Below are 18,687 nucleotides of genomic sequence, written 5' to 3'. Positions count from 1 at the left end.
TGAATCAAGAGTGATTATTCCTCCCCCGTAACTGGGGTATGTGCTCGCTACATATTCAAAACATAAGCCTGTGGGAGACATTCCTCCTCCAAACCACTAAAGTGTATGTGAAGGGCTTGAGGTTGATGTTGGAATTTTTTTTTCCATTGCTCTCCAGTTTATTCCTTTTGAGGCAATTCCTGTCAGTCAAAGCTAGAGCTCACCAAAATGGCTATCCAGCTTCCTCTGGGGATTTCTTGTTACTACTATCAGATATTGGTAATATAATAAGGTGGGCTGCCATATCCATTCTGCATTTATGTATATTCTATTTTCTGAATTCTGGTCCTCATGTTTTTGAAACAAGTGTATATTTGCTATATATTTGCTATATATCTAGGCTATATTTCCATCCCTTGTCCTTTGGCATGAAATTTTAATAAGAAACTAGTGTGGGGGGGAGAATGTTTTTGAGGAGACCATTACATTTTCCTAATGGTACATGTCATGGCCTAAGATGCATTTGAAATGTAGGTAAAGCTATTTATAGTAATCAAAATGAGTGTGGAACATTACTGTTGTTATTGTGAGGAGGCTAGAGGAATTCTAAATAATGGGTAATGTATTGGGATTCTCCAAGCCACCATGAATTAACTTTCTCCAAATGCCAATGGCTCCCCTGATGATATATTTATGGCTTCCACTGCTTACGTTCTGTGCTTCCCCCATCCTAATCAAATTTGATTCTACAACCACCAGTCCCTAGAGACTGGTCTTGTCAGGATGGATGCTGATGTGGGTGCAAAATGTAAAGGCTACTTGTTAGTATTTAGCCATGATTATAGTCCCTCTTTTGAAGTGTGCTCTTCATCTTCCATGAGATGAGGAGAAACCTCAATCTTCTAGTTGTCCCTCCAACTCTGTTGTTGTTTTCAGATGCCTCTAAGGAGCACTTCTTTTTCTTTGCCAATGTCTTATTGTGGTAGACGAATTTGTAAACTGTTATCAAATGAGAAACACAGAGCCAAATATAGGGGTGAAAGCTGTAGAGATCAGAGAAATAGCGAAAGGCCACCAACTAACCTCAGCTCACCATGTCGCCGTAGCTTCCCAAGAGAACCAGCTTCTTCCTGTCTAACCTGTGCCTTTATTGCCTTGCTCTTCTGCCTTCTCATTGGCTCTAAGCCCAGCCACCTCTCTTCCTCATCACTGCCTGTCTGTACAGACCTCCAGGTCTCTATGGTTACTATTGGGATTAAAGGCATGTGTCACCACGCTCAGCTGTGTCCTTGAACACACAGAGACTCTGCCCTCTATGTGATTGGGATTAAGGGCGTGTGCCTGACTTCTGTTTATGGCTGGCTATGACCTCTGATCTCCAGGCAAACTTTATTAACATGCAAATAAAATATCACCACGTTTCAGCAAAAATAAAATATCACCACATCTTATTTCCACGATTTCATTTCTAGCTGTCTTATTACCTCCTTATTATCTATGTAGTTTTTCTTAGACCCCCCCCCCCACTTCAAGTTCATATATAACATTAAAGTTCAGCAGCACCCCACATACACTTGCTCTTCCTTTTTCTCTTTTTTCACTTGGGATAATGCTTTCAAGTCCCGTTGGACATCTATTCCAGGGAAAGGAGGGGGATGGTAAGGTATGAGTGGCTTCTGGGGGAAGATGACCCTTTCATGCGGCAATTTATCGTGTGAGAACTGACTGAGGTGTTAGGAGAATATGCAATATCTGCCTGAGGATGGGAGTAAAACACGAAATCTAGTAAAACCACCCCTTGACGTGAAAACAGTTCAGAGTGGAAACACACGTGGATTTTGACGGGGAAGGACTGGAGAGAGATGTTTGAAAAGGTGGGCAGGAAATAAACCATATGAAGCCTTTTTCTGCCAGGCTTAGTAATTTGCGTTTAATTCTATCAGGTCATAGTCCACCAACTGATTATGTTCTGGCTTTCGGGAGTGTTTTGTTAGGTTCATGCTGTGCTTAAAATATGGAACTAAATATCAACATTTAAAAATCAGAAATTTTATTCACTTCTCCTTCTGGCTAAGATCGAGTGTAAAATTAGAAACTTTCACTTAAAAATCAGAACTTTTCCCTACCTCACCCAAATTTATGATCTCATCTTTAGTTTTATTGTTATATTTATGTACATATATATACGCACACGTGTCTACATAACCTAATAAGTCTGAAATTCTCAAAAGGAAGGAAGGAAGGAAGGAAGGAAGGAAGGAAGGAAGGAAGGAAGGAAGGAAGGACAGAAGGAAGAAAGAAAAGCCGGAAAAACTATTAAAAAACAAACAAACAATCAAAACAGAACTTCTGGCCTCTCCTGAAGAGCTGGGAGTTCCGAGTACTTTGCTACATTTTATAGCCTCTGTAGCTATTTCTCCGCAGTGAAGAGCAGGGAGTTCCGAGTACTTTGCTACATTTTCCAGCCTCTGTTGCTGTTTCTCCGCAGCAGTTCCCGGCTGATCTGCTTTATTTCTCTGTCACTTACACCACCTGTTCTGCGGCAGTGGGCTTTGGCAATTGCTATTTTGGTTTCTGGGCACTGGGGAGCCCTTTAAGACCTCTTAGCGGGAGAGTAATATCAGCCAATATCTGCATCAAAAAAGAAGATGATTTTGGAAGAAAAACAGAGGTCAAATTCTGGGAAATAGAGGGGAAAAAAAAGCTCTAAGGAAATGAATATGAAAATTCTGTAGCAACAGTAGACAGTGTTTGGGGAAGGGGAGCAAATTCCTGATGCCATTTCTATCACTGGGTGGATCATAGGAAGCAGGGCTGTAGTTTTACTGGGATGATGGCTGAAGACAGCCTTGGCTAGGTCAAGGACAGTACAGATGGACAGGAGGGGCAAGAAATCAATTAAGCTTAATGGTTGATGGTTGCTGAAACCAGAAAGAGCATGTCATCGTTTCTGAGTGGATGATGGATGGCAGGCTCTGATTTTTTAGAAAGCTTCATTTTTCACACTGCCTGTGAACGGATCACTTCTGTACTTGTATAGATTTGCATCTCCTCGTTCATTAGGTGGACTCGCACACTTGCTAGTAACGAAAACTCACCATTCCTGAGAAAACGCTGAGAACTGAATTAAGTGCAAAGTAAAACGGAAGTTGATGAAGAACTTTGTGCTTGCTAGGAACATGGCTTTTGAAAAATGGGCTTGTGAAACTGCTATGTTGCTTGTTTTAAGAATGCTGTGCTGAGCCTGTATCATGAGGAGAGAGACTCTGACAGAAGGCTCGATTTCAGAAATTTCTCCAGGGTGAATTACCTGATTTTCACTAACTCACACGAATTTTCAAATTATAAAGCTTTCTGTTTACCCTGAGCATTCTCCACATTTTGCTAGTCTTTCCTAATTTTATTTTCCCTATTGTACATACCTTACCTTTAACTCATTTTAACACACACACACACACACACACACACACACACACACACACACACACACACATACACACACACTCTGTAGTTATTCTATATGAGATTTTGCTTTTGTTTTAATTTACTTCCAAGTTAATCCCTTTGAACGTTGTCTTTATTCACCTTACTTTTATTATCGTAAGTAAAATTATGTAGCCATGTCATTCTTTTAATGTCTATTTAGTAACTATTGTATCACTACTAGAGTCTAACAATGTACAAAGTTCTATGTTTCGTTAATACTCAAAAAATGAAAAAAATGCTAGTAGGGTGTATAAATTATATTTACTACACACACATATATATATATATTAAAATATGAATAAATTGAGATTATAAATAAGAATGACTTCAGTTTTCTATAGTAGGAAAACAGGCAAGATATTTATGTCTGGGAAAGTAAATGATTTCTACATTTCCTTTAGCACAGTTAAGCACAAACCTTGGCATGTATAAGGCTCTTTCTTTCTCTTGAGACAAGATCTCTATGTAGACCGGGCTGGCACAGAGTTCAGCCTACCTCTGCCTCCTGAGTATTAAAGGCATCCACCACTATGTCTGGCTCTCTCTCTCTCTCTCTCTCTCTCTCTCTCTCTCTTTACTTATTTTTCTATGTGTGTGTATGTATGTATGTATGTATATCTATGAAAGTATGCCACAAATGTGTTAGGAGGCGGGAGAGGGCATCAGATCCCATGGATCTACAATCACAGGGACTTTTGAGCTACCTGACATGGGTGCTGTGGACTGAATTCCAGTCCTCTGGAAGAGCAGCGTGTGCTCTGAATGGCTAAACTCCCTCGACCCCATTCATCTCTTCATTTTCATGAAAACCACAGCAATGCTCTGATCTTTCAGGAAGAGGACTACTAGTTACCACGCCATCAGAGCAATTGGTTCTGATAGACAGGAAAGTGTGAAAATCTGTGTACTTTTATAGCCATCTTCTTTACTTTTAAACTGGAATACTCTGAGTTGTTTTATCTTCAAACTTCTATCACAGTTCAACGTTACTTCATTTCTAGAGTTGGCCATGGATAGAGTGTTGTTTTCTCATTTGTAAAGATTTCTCACATGCTAAGTTAATGCTGAAGACAAATATTTCCTCTTGCTTGAACAAGAGAAATAAAGGAATAAAATGGATGAAGAATAAACTGTCATTTTTCAGTGAGTTTTCATATTGATCACGATGATAATTATATGGCGGTTTGAATAAGAATGGCCCTCATAGGCTCCTATATTGGAATACTTAAAGAGTGAAATTATTTCAAAGGATTAGGAGTTATGGCCTTGTTGGAGTAGGTGTGACCTTGTTGGAGGAAGTGTATCACTGGGGGGTGGGTTTGGGGTTTCAAATGCTCAAGCCAGGGCCAGTGTCTCTCTGTTCCTGCTGCCTACAGATCAAGATGTAGAACTCTCAACTGTCTCTTCTACACTACCTGCATGCCACCATGCTTCCCAATATGATGATACTGGACTAAACCTCTGAAACTGTAAGCATGCCCCAATTAAATGCTTTCTTTTTATAAAAGGTGCCGTGGTCATGTGTCCCTTCACAGCTATAAAACTTTGACTATGACAGTGGTAAGAACTGCTTAATTTCATAAAACTATAACTAAAAAGACTTAAATGTATTGTGACTAAAGTGCGCTTCATTACCAAATGAGACAAGGACAGACTACTTAATGTTCTAAGATGTCGATGTACCCAGGAAACGTGTCACATTCATATTCAAATGATGCTTTTCCTGTTGCAATATTAAACATTTTATTTTATTTTATTTTATTTTATTTTATTTTATTTTATTTTTTTGGTTTTTCGAGGCAGGGTTTCTCTGTAGCTTTGCGCTTTTCCTGGAACTCACTTGGTAGCCCAGGCTGGCCTCGAACTCACAGAGATCTGCCTGCCTCTGCCTCCCGAGTGCTGGGATTAAAGGCGTGCGCCACCACCGCCCGGCAATATTAAACATTTTATAATAAATAATAATCCTCAATAAAACCTAGTTTTGCTTATCTCTTTTTCAAAATTTTTTTTCCCAAGACTTTTTTTTTTTTATTTTGCAATACAATTCAGTTCTACATATCAGCCACGGATTCCCTTGTTCTCCCCCCCTCCCGTCCCCCTCACCTTCCCCCCAACCCCCTCCCCCCATTCCCATCTCCTCCAGGGCAAAGCCTTCCCCACAGACTAGAACGGTAGTTAATTCTGATTGTCAACATGACTGGATTAAGAAATATGGAAGAGTTCTTTTCTGTGGTGCCTCCTAGTCAGCTGGCTGGTTAAGATGAAGCTGATATGTCCTTCCCAGCCACTGGCTGTCAGAAACTCATGAAGTAGATAGTGAATGCAAACTTCAGACTTTTTGTGAGAAGCTCATGGCCACAGACATTGCTGCTGAAGCTCCGGTTGAAGAATGGAAGGGTTATGTGGTCCAAGGTGTGATGAGAATGGCAAACAAGGTATTCCTATGAAGCAAGGTCTTCACCCATGCCAGAGTGCCCTTGCTATTGAGTAAGAGGCATTCCCCTCACAGACCAAGGAGAGCTGGAGACAGGAAATAAAAATCTGTTTGGGGTGCATTGTGGGTGCCAATCTGAGTGTTCTCGATCTGGTTATTTTTGATATATATATATATATATATATATGATGTTCCTGAACTGACAGATACTACTATGCCTCAGCAGTTGGGATCCAGAAGAGCTAACAGAGAAAGCAAACCTCAGTCTCTCTAAAGGAGATGATGTCCATCAATATGCTGTCAGAAAGCCCTTAAACCAAGAAAGGAAGAAGCCCAGGACCAACATACCCAAGACTACCTCACTCTAGGGCTAGAAACACAGGGCCAAGTGACCATGGACTGAAGTCTCCACGCTGCACCCTAGTTGTTGTGATGTGAGCTGTCCTGTTCCATCACACCCTTCTTGTCATGGTGTGATGAACCCTCTGAAATGATGAGTTAAAATAAATAAGTCTTCCCATTGAATTGTTTTCAGGCTTTTTTGTTTTTTTGTTTTTTTGGACACAGTGACACAAAAGTAACTCACAAGTGAAGGTGTAGATGACCACCAGCCTCCTCAATGATCCCTCATATGATTCTTGACTCCTAATGTTGACATCGTTGTAGATCACTCATGCCCTTGAAAAAGCCTGATCTACATAACCAATAGAAAATCAAGGATATACAGAGTCATTTCCTAGCCTAGGCCACAAAAGCAGTACGATTTCTGTTCTGCTCTTTCAGGATTACATATTTGCTCTAGGGTAGTGGTCCTCAACCTCCCTAATGCTGCGACCTTTTAATACAGTTCCTCATGTTGTGGTGACCCACCCAACTATAAAATTATTTATTTCGCTACTTCATAACTGTGATTTTGTAGGAGCGGTGTCTCAGTTGCTAAGGTCATTGGAAATTTGTGTTTCCAATTGTCATGACCCACAGGCTGATAACCGCCACAGTCCTATGAAGATGTCCGTGTAGCAAGGGACTGCTTGCTGAACACAAGACGACACTGTCTTAAGAAGATCTTCCAGCCCAAGAAAAACCGTTACATGACTATGTGTTGATTGTGACCAATCAGACCTAGAGCTGGAGTCATCTATCTAGTTTGTTCTGAAAGTTCTGACCTGTAGACACCTTGGAATAAGAAACGTTTAGCACTGCTTTCAGCTGCTAATTGTTGGAGGGAGTAATTTATTATGTAACACTATGCTAATATTTATGCTAATATTATCCAGACTCAAATATTGTAGATCACACTCCATTTACAGAATTTTAAGGCAGAATTGTAAGCTCAGTGATGTGAGCATATGCAATATGTAGAATCATATGCAGTATACTCCCTGGTACACAGAAAGCGGTCAATTGGTGTGATGACTTGGGAATATTAAAAAAAATAAGAATCTGTTTATTTGTAGAGCCAAGTCCTAATCAAAAGAGCTGGAGGAAAACAATTATAAAAATAGATAAAAAAAAAAAACTCACAGAAATCATATCAAGAAGTTTATATCCTCCCTCTCAGGGAAATTAGAAACTTGTAAGATAGTATGTTAACTTTCTATTATTATAGCAAAAGTATCTTGAGACAACCAACTATGAAGTTGAAAAGCTTATATTGGCTTACATTTTAAAGGCGTCAGTTTATGACCCACTGGTCCTATTGCTTTGACTCTGGGGCAAGGCAATAGAGCATGGCATGAAGTATGTCGTAAAGTAAGCTGCTCATCTCACCGTGGCCGGGAGCATGGAAAGGAAGGAGGAGGCGGGTGCTATGGGCTATGGATGAAAGGGCTATGGGACCGTACTCCTCAAGCACACACTCAGTGACCAGATTCTCCACGATCGCTCACCTCTTATGGATTACACTACTTCCCAACAACCCCAAGGTGGGAACTAAGATTTCGACACTCGTGCCTTTGAGGAACATCCCATGTTCAATTCATGGCGTAAGTTATATCTTCCCTATATCTTCTCTTCCTTTTTGTCTCTATGTTGCCACATCCATCTTTTTGCTTTTGTTTCTCTCCTTCCTTCCCCCTGTAGCCTTTTGGTCCCCTTCTCTTTCTGTATTGATTTTCCCCGACCCTAACTTGAGTGACTTTGCTGGGTCAGGCCCTCCCTACCATGGTGGAGCAAACAAGATTGCAAGCCGCATTACATCTTCCTCCCTTCAAGTTGTTTCTGTCCGATATTTTGTCATAGCGACAAGGAAAGTAGCAAACACCCAGGCATCTATTTTAACTGTACTCTTAAGTGACCTTGAAAGTTCAGTTCCACTGTGTTTGATTATAGTAGGTTTACAAACTGGCATTTCATAGCCGAGTTTGGCTCGCAAATGTATCCTGCTTGATTTAATCTATGCTTCTCCAAATGTCAAGTGTCTCTCATAAATTTGAAACACGAGAATCACAGATTACATCAAGCAAAATATTCTTATGCCCTTTAGTGGTAATTTTTCATACTGTAGATTAGTCTCATAGTGGATATTCATTATAGTACATTTGAAGAAAATATAAGATCTTATTCAGATATTTAAGAACAAAGGAACACATTTTATAAATATTTTAGTAAAATGTATTTACAAAATAATATTTAGGGGCTGGAGAGATGGCTCAGTGGTTAAGAGCATCGGGTGCTCAGCCAGAGAAGCTGGGTTAAGTTTCCAGTGCCACATTAGGCAGCTAGCAACTGCCTGCAACTCCTACTTCCAGGGGATCCTGTAGTGGGTAGCCGTTCTAGCTTTGATCTGGAAGTACCACCCTCATTGAGGCTTTGGTAACTGTTATGCCTACAAGGCGGAGCTGAGAGAGGAGCCCTGAAGATCCGAGATCTGGATGGGCTGGCTCTCTTGGTTCCTGGGCCCTGGATGCTGGAGGTAGACCAAGCAGAGTTCTCAAGAGAACACTGCCATACTGCACTACACCTTCCCCAGACCCTGTAACCTATCCCTTCACTTGTAAGTTACCCCGCAAAATAAACCTCCCTTTTAACTACGTGGAGGTGCCTTAATTTTTTAACCAATAGGATCCGACCCCTTCTTCTGACCTCTACTGGCACTTGCACACACATGGTGCACATACTTAGGTGCACATACACACACACACACACACACACACACACACACACACACACACACACACATTAAATAACAAATCCTAAAATAACATTTAAATGTGAGCTCTAAACAGTTCAAGGATTTAGATATGAGGAATGTCGCACTGATGATTTTTAGTAAAAAATTTAAAGGCTGATGCCTTTACAATTAGTGTTTCAAGCCATGTTAAACACATAGAAGTCTGCACCAATGTCAATCTAGACACAATCACGGAACCCGTGCAACAAGTACCAAAAGACAGACTTCTTTACCTCCATGATCGTCACATTCTTTACCAGTTAATAGTACTAGAGCCTGGTATTTTTGTTGTCCTAGTTCATTTCAGGCGGATTCGATTCCCTTTATCCTCCTACGTAGTGAAGCATCATCTTCCTCATAGTTCCCATGCTGGGCAGGTGCTGATGATTAATTGAATTTGCTCTGGGAGCCTGTCAAAAAGCTCTTTGCATGTGTAGACATGTACACTCCAAAAATTCCCTGAGCAAGGACCAGAAATCAACCCCATCCCCCAGATACCTACCACTGTCATTACTGATAGCTTTTGTTTTCTGATTATAAATTGATATCATTGAAAAACTGTAAGGAAATAATAATTACAGAAGAAACGATGTCTCTTGTAGTTATGTTCCTCAGATCTGCTGACATTGTGGTATTCAAATTGTTTATAACGTACCCATGAATACATACATACACATACGATTTTAAAATTCTCACCTTTTCAATATAATTGACAAAATGAACTTGTCTAGAGTTAATTTCATAACTTGACTCTTCAGCATATGCATACATTGTGAGCTTATGTATTCACTGTGTGTGAGCTTAACATGTTCACCAAACTCACATAGAAACCTCTTAATAAATTTTGGATGTAGAATGAAGTATTGTTAACTGGGACCTCCATGTTGTACTTTGGATCTCTAAAAGTTACTACTCATCGTATACACTTTACTCTGGATTATCAATTTCCCCTTTGATTCTCCCTCTCTCCTTCTGACAGCCACCATCCTATTTTGTGCCTCTGTAACTGCAGCTATTTTACAGACCACACACAAATGAACTCATATAGTACTGCTCTTTCTGTGTCAACTTACTTCATTTAGCATCTGGTCCTTCATTATGAAGGCAGGATTCCCTTCTTTACTGAGTCTAAATAACACGTCATCCAGCATGCACACATCACATTTCTTCATCCATTTACTTTGTTCTTGGGCATTTTGGTGTCCACACATTTTGCCTTTGTGAATAATGATAGAAGGAGTGTGGGGATACTTACTGTATTTCCTTTGGATATATACCCAGATGTGGAATTTTTGGACCCTATGGTAGCTCTATTTTTAATTTTTTTTGAAGAAGGTTCATACTTCTTTCTTTAATGACTGCCCCAGATCTTTGTGAGTTTGAGGCCAGCCTGGGCTACAGAGTGAGTTCCAGGAAAGGCGCAAAGCTACACAGAGAAACCCTGTCTCGGAAAAACCAAAATAAATAAATAAAGAAATAAAATAATGACTGCCCCAAATTTATATTCCCACAAACTATATGCAAGTCTTTCCTTTTCTCCAACATTTTATATTTTATCTTTTTTTGTTCCAGGCATGCCAATAAATGTACAGTAACATTATGGTTTGATTTGCATTTCCCTGATGATTAGTGATTTTTTTTTTTAGCACCTGCCCATATATTTGTTGACGATTTGAATATCATTTTTGGAGTAATGCAAAACTGTCTTTAAAAATCTGGATTATTTAAATTTTTTGAAGTTGGATTTCTTATATATTTTAAAACTTAATCCCATAGGTATCCAGCTTGGTTTTTATTTGTTTGTTTTTTGAGACAGGGTTCTCTAGGTAGCCCTCCCTGGTTGTCCTGGAACTTGCTCTGTAGACTAGGGTGGCCTTGAACTCAGAGACCCACCTGCCTCTGCCCCTCTACTGCTGGGATTAAAGGCATGTGTCACCATGCCTGGCTAAGGTATCCAATTTGTAAATATTGTAAGTATTGGGGAATTGAACCCATGCCTTAAGCATGGAATGCAAGTACTCTACCATTGAACTTTATCTCAGCAACCCCCCCCCCCTTTTTTTTTTTCAGAGTCTGGCTCTAGAGTTTAGGTTATCCTTGAATTTGTTATGTAACCCAGGCTTGCTCAGTAACGGCACCATCCTAGGCAGTTGAGTGACTGAATAATTTAGTTGAATTTCAGAGAAAGGCTTTTGGTGAATTTATAGTCAGACAAATTCATGAGTTTTTTTTTGTTTTTTTTGAGTTTTTTAATGTAAATTAGTCGACATAACAAAGTTGATACAGTGGTTTAGAGAAGGCACAGAGTTTGGTATTCGATACATGGGGATAGAGTTTCGCTGTTTTCGCTGCTGCAGTAACTACTTAGAGCCTTTATTTTCTCATTTCCAAAAGGGAGAAAATTCCCGAGTTGTTATGATGGTAAAGTAAGTTAATATAATGTAGCTGTCCGTGGTAAGCCATCAAATAGTAACCAGAACATCCCAATCCTTATCATGCTGCCTTGCTTCTGGCATGTACACACATTCATGCTGCGGAGATTTTGGAATACACAAACTCAACACATTAACAGTGACCATCGCATTGGATACTTTCCTTACTATGATTGCCAGCACCCAGCATAATGAATTAAGAGAGGAAGGGTTTATTTCTGACTCGCAGTCTGATGGTGTGGTCCACTGCCACTGGAAAGGCAAGGGGGCAGGAGCCTACTTGCTCACACAGTGCAGCAGATCAGGTAACAGAGAGAGATGAATGCTTGCTTTTTGTTGTTGTTTATTTGCTTGTTTTTCATGACAGGGTTTCTCTGTGTAACACCTCTGGCTGTCCCAGAACTCACTCTGTGGACCAGGCTGGCCTCGAACTCACAGAGATCTGCCTGCCTTTGCCTCCAAGTGCTGGGGTTAAAGGCACGTGTTACCATGTCCTGCTGAAGGCTTGCTTTTAAATGGCTTTATTCTCCCCCATTCTGATTTAGTCTGGGACATCAGCCCATGGGACAGTACTGCCCACATTCAGGATGGTTGAACCACTCTGGAAAGACCCTCAATATCAGACCCAGAGGTGTGTCTCCTAGGTGATTCTAAACCCAGTCAAGTTAACAACGAAGATGAACTCCAACGGCCATTTAGCTTTGCTCTATATTAAGCTAGAACTTTTTTCTTTAAATTTTTTATATTTATTATTGTGCAAAGTATTATTTATTAAATTATTTTTTCTTCTCATATATTACATCCCAACTGCAGTTTCCCCTCATCCCAATCTTCCCAGCTCCCTTCCCCACCTCCCCTCTCTCCCAGTTCCACTCCTCTGTTTCCCTTCAGAAAAGAGCAGGCCTCCCAGGGATGTTAACCGAACACAGCATAACAAGTTACAATAAGACAAGGCATAAACCCTCATAACAAGGCTGGGCGAGACAATCCAGGAGGAGGAAAAGGGTCCCAAGAGCAGGCAAAAGAGTCGGAGACACCCCTACTCCCACTGTTAGGAGTCCCACAAGAACACCAAGCTACACAACCATAACACATATGCAGAGGACCTAGCGCAGACCCATACGGGCTCCCTGGTTGTAGATTCAGTCTCTGAGAGCCCCTATGAGCCCTGCTTAGTTGATTTTTGTGGACCGTGTTCTTGTGGTGTCCTTGACCCCTCTGTCTCCTACAATCCTTCCTTCCACTCTTCCGTGGCATTCCCCGAGTTCTGCCTAATGTTTGGCTGTGGGTCTTTGCATCTGCTCCTTAAGATATAACTTCTAAAACTTATGTATATGATCTTGTAAATACATAAAACCACACTGTTGTTACTGATAGAAAAAAGCTCAAATCATTAAAAAAAAAAAGAACTTTTGAAAACTGAGGATAGTTTATATTAACTATAAGTCTGTTTAATAACTGTAAGGAAACAAAAAATTGGAGATGCATTCTTTGAGAGAATGCATTTTTTTTATATAAGTAAAATGGTGCTTTTTCATTTGTTACTAGTAAGGTATTGTACACATCTAAACTTCTCCTGCATAACCCATTCAAGTAACTTAAAATGTTTGCACTCTCAAATCTCACTCTCACATTTTACGCAAAACTAAAGACAAAATTGGGCAGCCTCAACTTTAAAAGGATTTATAAAAATATATTTGATTCATTGTGACTTTTTCACCATTTGGATTGTCTTTATATAAAAATCTGGATGAAAGAATAGTGAGAATAAATCAACACTGGCCTAGAGGCCACTTACATTTTGATTTTAAACTTGACATAGAAAGCAATGTTAGACTTGAACTGAAACGTTGTACCGTTTTAGAGCTCCTGGGCAGCTTCAATCTAAGTCAACTGATAAATATTAACCATGTATTATGAGTCCAGCGTTGAACTGGAACACAGAGATGAACTCAATGTGGCTGTCGATGCTGGGGGGCGGGCGGGAGTTTTGTATAATTTAATACCAGTCCCTGAATAGACAGGGAAAGAAATTAACAGCCCTGAGAGACGTAGTAGCTTTACCACAGTTGGCAGATAAGCAGCAGGGCCAAGATGAGAACGTTTCTAGTTTGGTATTTCTTGCATAGCTTTACAGTCCCTGCTCCAAAGTTTTACAAAAGATAACAGTTTTTCTATTGGCTGGAACTCTTGTGCCTGGGCTGTCCCAACAAAGCAGGTCGGGAACATTTCCACGAGAGTCAGCATCTCAAAATAGCTGCTGGTCACTGCAGCTTTGTTCCCAACTCGGGAAGAATGAAAGAAATTCTAATTATACAACTGGCAATGGACAAATAGTCCCTCTCAACACACGTTCGAGTGCTTGCCATGTGCCTGGCTGCGTGGTATACCCTAGGAATATAAAGTAGACCCCAGACAGTCCTTATCCTCAAGAAACTAATGATCTAGTGGAGGAAATAAACCCGAGAAGCAATATTTTAGTAACAGGTCTCAGCTCAAGCCAGTGCCTAAGGAAACACATTCAAATTCTCCTTCTAAAATAAGTATTTTTTAATTGCTTTTTATTTGAAAATGCTCTGACCACGGTATAAACATTTCCAATCCCAAACGCGATACTCCTTCAAGAAGTCTCTGTGGTTGGAATATGCAAATGGAAAGCAGGGCTCATGCTCTGAGCCCAAACCTCAATGCAGAGGAACTGTAGTTTTAGGAAAGCAGCCATTCCTTCATTCACTGGTGCTTAAATGGCCAGAGACAAAAGCCCCACCTCCCCCACCAAGTTTACCCTGGAGATTTTTAGATGAGGCCCCATGGAAGAAAACTAAGAGAGAAAGAGGGAAAGGGAGTGGAGGGAGAGAAGAGAGAGACCATGAGCGAACTAGCTGATTTGTAAGCTTCTCATTCCGGACCACCTGCAGGCATAGGAAGAGAAGGAAAGAGCCCATATCTCTGAAATGTCACCCGTGGGAATCTCACCCATTGAATAGGGGCAAATTGGTGACTTCAGACCTACACAGCTCTTCCTCACTACCCTGGTGCAATTGTGTTAGTTGTTATTCCAATATGCTTTTTCCTTCTTGATACCAAGTGACACTCTTGGGGAAAAAATTTTGACTTTAACTTTCTTTATGACATTTTTCTCTTCTAATGTTATCAGATTTAAATGATTGACTTTCAATAATGGTGTGAATCATTATTTTAAATATAAATCCTACATCTGTTATTCGCAAGTCAAGAATGTGTGTCTAACCTTGGAAATGCAGTCAAAAAGGATGTCTATTCTTATTAGCGATCCCGACTCAACAGAGATGCTGGACACCCCTGCAGAGCTTTACTTACTCTGGGATGGTTCACAAGAAGGGACAATATTTTGGATAAATATATACCTTCAATTCTACTGTCAATCCACTGTTATTTTAAAAATTCCTTTGCCCTGTTTGTCTCCACATTACACAAAAAATGGAGAGCCTAACAGAACATGATGAGTATCTCATGAGGAAACACACAGACAGGAAAAGCAGCAATCTTATCTTTCCATAAATATGATCTCAGCAATCCATAATACACTATGTTTGCTTTCTTAGCTTATCGCTCGTAGTGACATCGGGCATGTATGTTTTTGTAAGTCAAACTTCAATGGTGGTTCCATGAAAAAATAACATTTTTATTCTGTCATGAAAAAAAATTACATTTAGCCACCCCCTCCAGATTATAATTGCTAGGAAAGTTTATCTTTTGATTTGGTTACTCAATTCAGTTTTATACAAATCAATTGTGTACTTTTATGTGTTGGGCCCTATGCCAGGTGCTGGGAATACAAAGATATCAAAAACATGGTTCCTGCTCCCTATAATTCACAGTGTGTAAGAGTGCATGCACTTTGCTAGCTTTGATAACATATTGAAAGATGCTCATAGGAACAACAGGACCACAGTGCTGAAGGACAGAGAACGGAAGCATAATTCAAAAAATTTATTATATTTTCATATATATATATACACACATGTGTGTGTGAGGCATGAAGTATCTACAAAGTATCTAATGGATGAAAATAGATACCCACCAATCAAATAATCAAGTTTCAGAGGGAAATGGAAAGCTTTAGGAGAAAAAAAGTGGCCAGATTTACAGGATAAAGGTACAACTTTGAACTTGTCACTTGTCTGCAACAAACAAGAAGCCAGCCAGACTCCACCGTGGAAATGCCTTCACCATCCCCCCAAAATTGGTTGTCAATATAGAATGATTTTCTCTAGCCAACTGTGGCAGTGGAATAAAGATATTTTAAATAGTTTCAAAACTTTAGCTTCGTCTGCCTTTCTAGGGAGGTTATCATCCGAAGGGATTCACAAAAACTGGAGGGTAGATAGAGAGTGGAGAGCCATTCAACCTGAGGAGCAGGTCTCTGTGATGCCCATGGGTACAACAGACACTGGAGGCTGTAAGGGCAACAATATGAAGAGCTGCTCCCCTCCAACCCTGCTATTTCACTTAGGGTATAATATGCTTCGGGGCTTGGAGAGATGGTTCATCTTGCTGAGGACCTGAATCTGATTCCCAGAACCCAGGTGGGATGACTCACAATTGTCTGTAACTCTAGCTCCAAGAGAATCTGCTACCCCTGGACACTACATGTCTCTACATTCACATGCACAAATACACACACACACACACACACACACACACACACACACACACACACACACGGGCGGCGGTGGGGGAGTGTAGGACAGACAAAGCTAGACATGTTTGTGATATAAAGTTAACACATCCAGCTTGAAAGAAGACTGACTAGCCATCAGGACGCTGAATTTGGGAGGACTGAATTTGTTAAATGATCTGAGTGCCAATGATCCCATGTATTATTCCAAGGATGTAATTCTTGATAAAGAGCTAGGTGGTATCTGTAGTTTCTAGATATCCCAGTAACTTTTATGCAGTTTAAAGAAAATGTGAAAATGTCTAATTCAATGGGTGCTGGAGAGGTAACTATAAATATATTTCTTTCTCAAAAGCCTGAAGAGTTTGTCCATTTACATAGTGCTAATTTATGAAATAGCAAGAAGATAAACCATTTGTATGCAAGAAGCAAAACTGTTTAAGTTAGTCTAGGAACTTATCCTATATACTTGTGGATCATCAGAAAAGGGGTCATAAATATGAAATAAAAAATTATATATAAAAAAATCTTCCCAGTGGCACTTCCTGGTGCCCAGATTGTGTCTATTGAATCCTCCTCTAGAGGAACCAGGTTTCTTTAAGGAAATGGATGGTTCCAAGTGTGAGGCAGTTAGGTAAAAATAGCAGCTGTGCTACCTTGTGCCAGCAAACCAAGCAAGAAAATGCACAGACATTGGAACCAGCTTCAAGCAGTTTCCACTGACCATTTTCGGAACAAATTAAGTATCTGTAAAGAACAGATGAATGATCATAAAACATTTACTAAATAAAATTCCATGAGTTCTGAAGGAAGAAGGAGAGAGAGGGAGAGAAAGAGAGAGGGAGAGAAAGAGAGAGGGAGAGAAAGAGAGAGGGAGAGGGAGGGGGGGAGAGGGAGAGGGGGAGGGAGAGGAAGAGAGGGGAAGGGAGAAAGAAGGGAAGGGAGAAAGAGGGAACATGAATTTATATCCAAATCTTATTCTGAAAAATAAGAAAAACAACTTTTAATCATGTCATCTTGGAAAGAACTGTTAAAACCAGTTATCTTCTGGAATCAATGAATCTGGCAAAGATTATCAATAGGGGCCGGGCGGTGGTGGCGCACGCCTTTAGTCCCAGCACTCGGGAGGCAGAGCCAGGCAGATCTCTGTGAGTTCGAGGCCAGCCTGGGCTACCAAGTGAGTCCCAGGAAAGGCGCAAAGCTACACAGAGAAACCCTGTCTCGAAAAACCAAAAAAAAAAAAAAAAAGATTATCAATAGGAGGCAAAATCTTTGGTGGGGAAGATGATTGGGGGAAGTGTGTATGACGTCACCCCAGAGATTATCTGTTAATAGCCAAGGGGGGAAAATCTTCCCTTTCCAATGGAGATAGCCTACCACTTAAGATAGTGATTAAAACCAGTGTCACCGGCAAACACTCCCCATAGCTTGTGGCTGCTAGTGTAGCCATTCCATCACAACGTCAGTGTGGTAGTGTTCATGCCCCAAACTGTGAACTTAATCTAACCAGACTCTTCTCTGATCCTGAATTTACAGGAAGAAGGAGGATGAAACAAACGAACAAACAAACACCACAAAAGAACGAGCCGTGTGACACCAGGAGGAGACAGCGGAAGAGCGACTCTGATTTCGACAGGAAAAGGCAATTTAAATTGAGAGACATTGTGGCCTACCTATTGGGCACTCCTTTTATGAATAAAGAAAAAGAGAGAGGGTTCTTGACTTAATATGGACATTCTGGTTGCTTGATTCCACTGATCTCTTTGGTTGCTGGCTGCACTAAACTCTCAACAAATGTGTATTCTCTTTGAATCTCTAGTGTTGATTTAGGAAAAAAAAAGTTCTTTTCTACACTCCTAACTGTATCATTGTTGATGCTGTTCCATAGCTATGGCACTTCGGGCTTCAGCAGATGACCTTAGAATCACTCTTCGTAAGTTTTATCTAAGTTGAAGCAGAAGAGAGAAGCATGTGAGTCATTCCTTGCTGGTAGAGTGGACAGCTCATCCCCTGCCGGCTTTCCTGGTATTAGAAGAGAAAGTTGGGTGGGTGGCAGGGCAGCTGTGTCCTGTTTCTGAGAGAGGGGAGTCTTCAGGCTCACCCCATTGGAGATGGTCGCCTGGCAACATGGCTGTGAGGAGACTGACCTGCTTTTTACCACTGATGACTCCACCCTTGAGGCTCCTGAAATACCCCTTAGTTTTCCCCCACTTTTCAAACCTTATCATTTTCTTCCCTTATTGGTTGGCACAATTACTCCTGTTAGATAATAACTAGATTTTCTTGTAGAGTTTGAAGAAGTCCACTTTGCCACGTTCTGGCAAATACTAGATAGATAGCCTGTCTAGCCTTTGTAGTGGGTAGAGTAGCTAGTAAGAGCTAGAGTTTAAAAGTGGTAATTTTCTTGTATTGGTGAGTAGAGCACTTCATTTATTTTTTAAAAAATAGTTTATTTATTTTTACTTTATGTGCATTGGTGTTTTGCCTGCATGTGTGAGGGTGTTGGATCTTGGAGTTTCAGACA

General features: G+C 40.5%; 1 protein-coding gene and 1 long non-coding RNA gene across 3 annotated transcripts in view; both read left to right on the top strand.

Annotated features, from left to right (window-relative positions):
* LOC128119762 (translation initiation factor IF-2-like) overlaps positions 1-17,890 on the top strand; it is a 45,526-nt gene extending 27,636 nt beyond the window's left edge. For both annotated transcript variants that reach the window (XR_008221666.1, XM_052753294.1), the window contains exon 2: positions 17,700-17,890. Coding sequence is in view for 1 of the 2 variants with exons in the window: in XM_052753294.1 (XP_052609254.1) it covers positions 17,700-17,757 (58 nt within the window). In the remaining variant the exon portion in view is untranslated. The remainder of the gene's footprint in view (positions 1-17,699) is intronic.
* On the top strand, positions 59-6,424 carry LOC128119763 (uncharacterized). The gene is made up of 2 exons (XR_008221667.1): positions 59-5,022; positions 6,126-6,424. It is a non-coding gene; the product is annotated as an uncharacterized LOC128119763 (long non-coding RNA).
* Positions 17,891-18,687: the final 797 nt, after the last annotated feature.

Source organism: Peromyscus californicus, unplaced genomic scaffold, assembly GCF_007827085.1.
Source record: "Peromyscus californicus insignis strain IS unplaced genomic scaffold, ASM782708v3 Scaffold_24__1_contigs__length_46423439, whole genome shotgun sequence".
NCBI lineage: Eukaryota > Metazoa > Chordata > Mammalia > Rodentia > Cricetidae > Peromyscus > Peromyscus californicus.
This window is presented reverse-complemented; position numbering and strand designations above follow the sequence as displayed.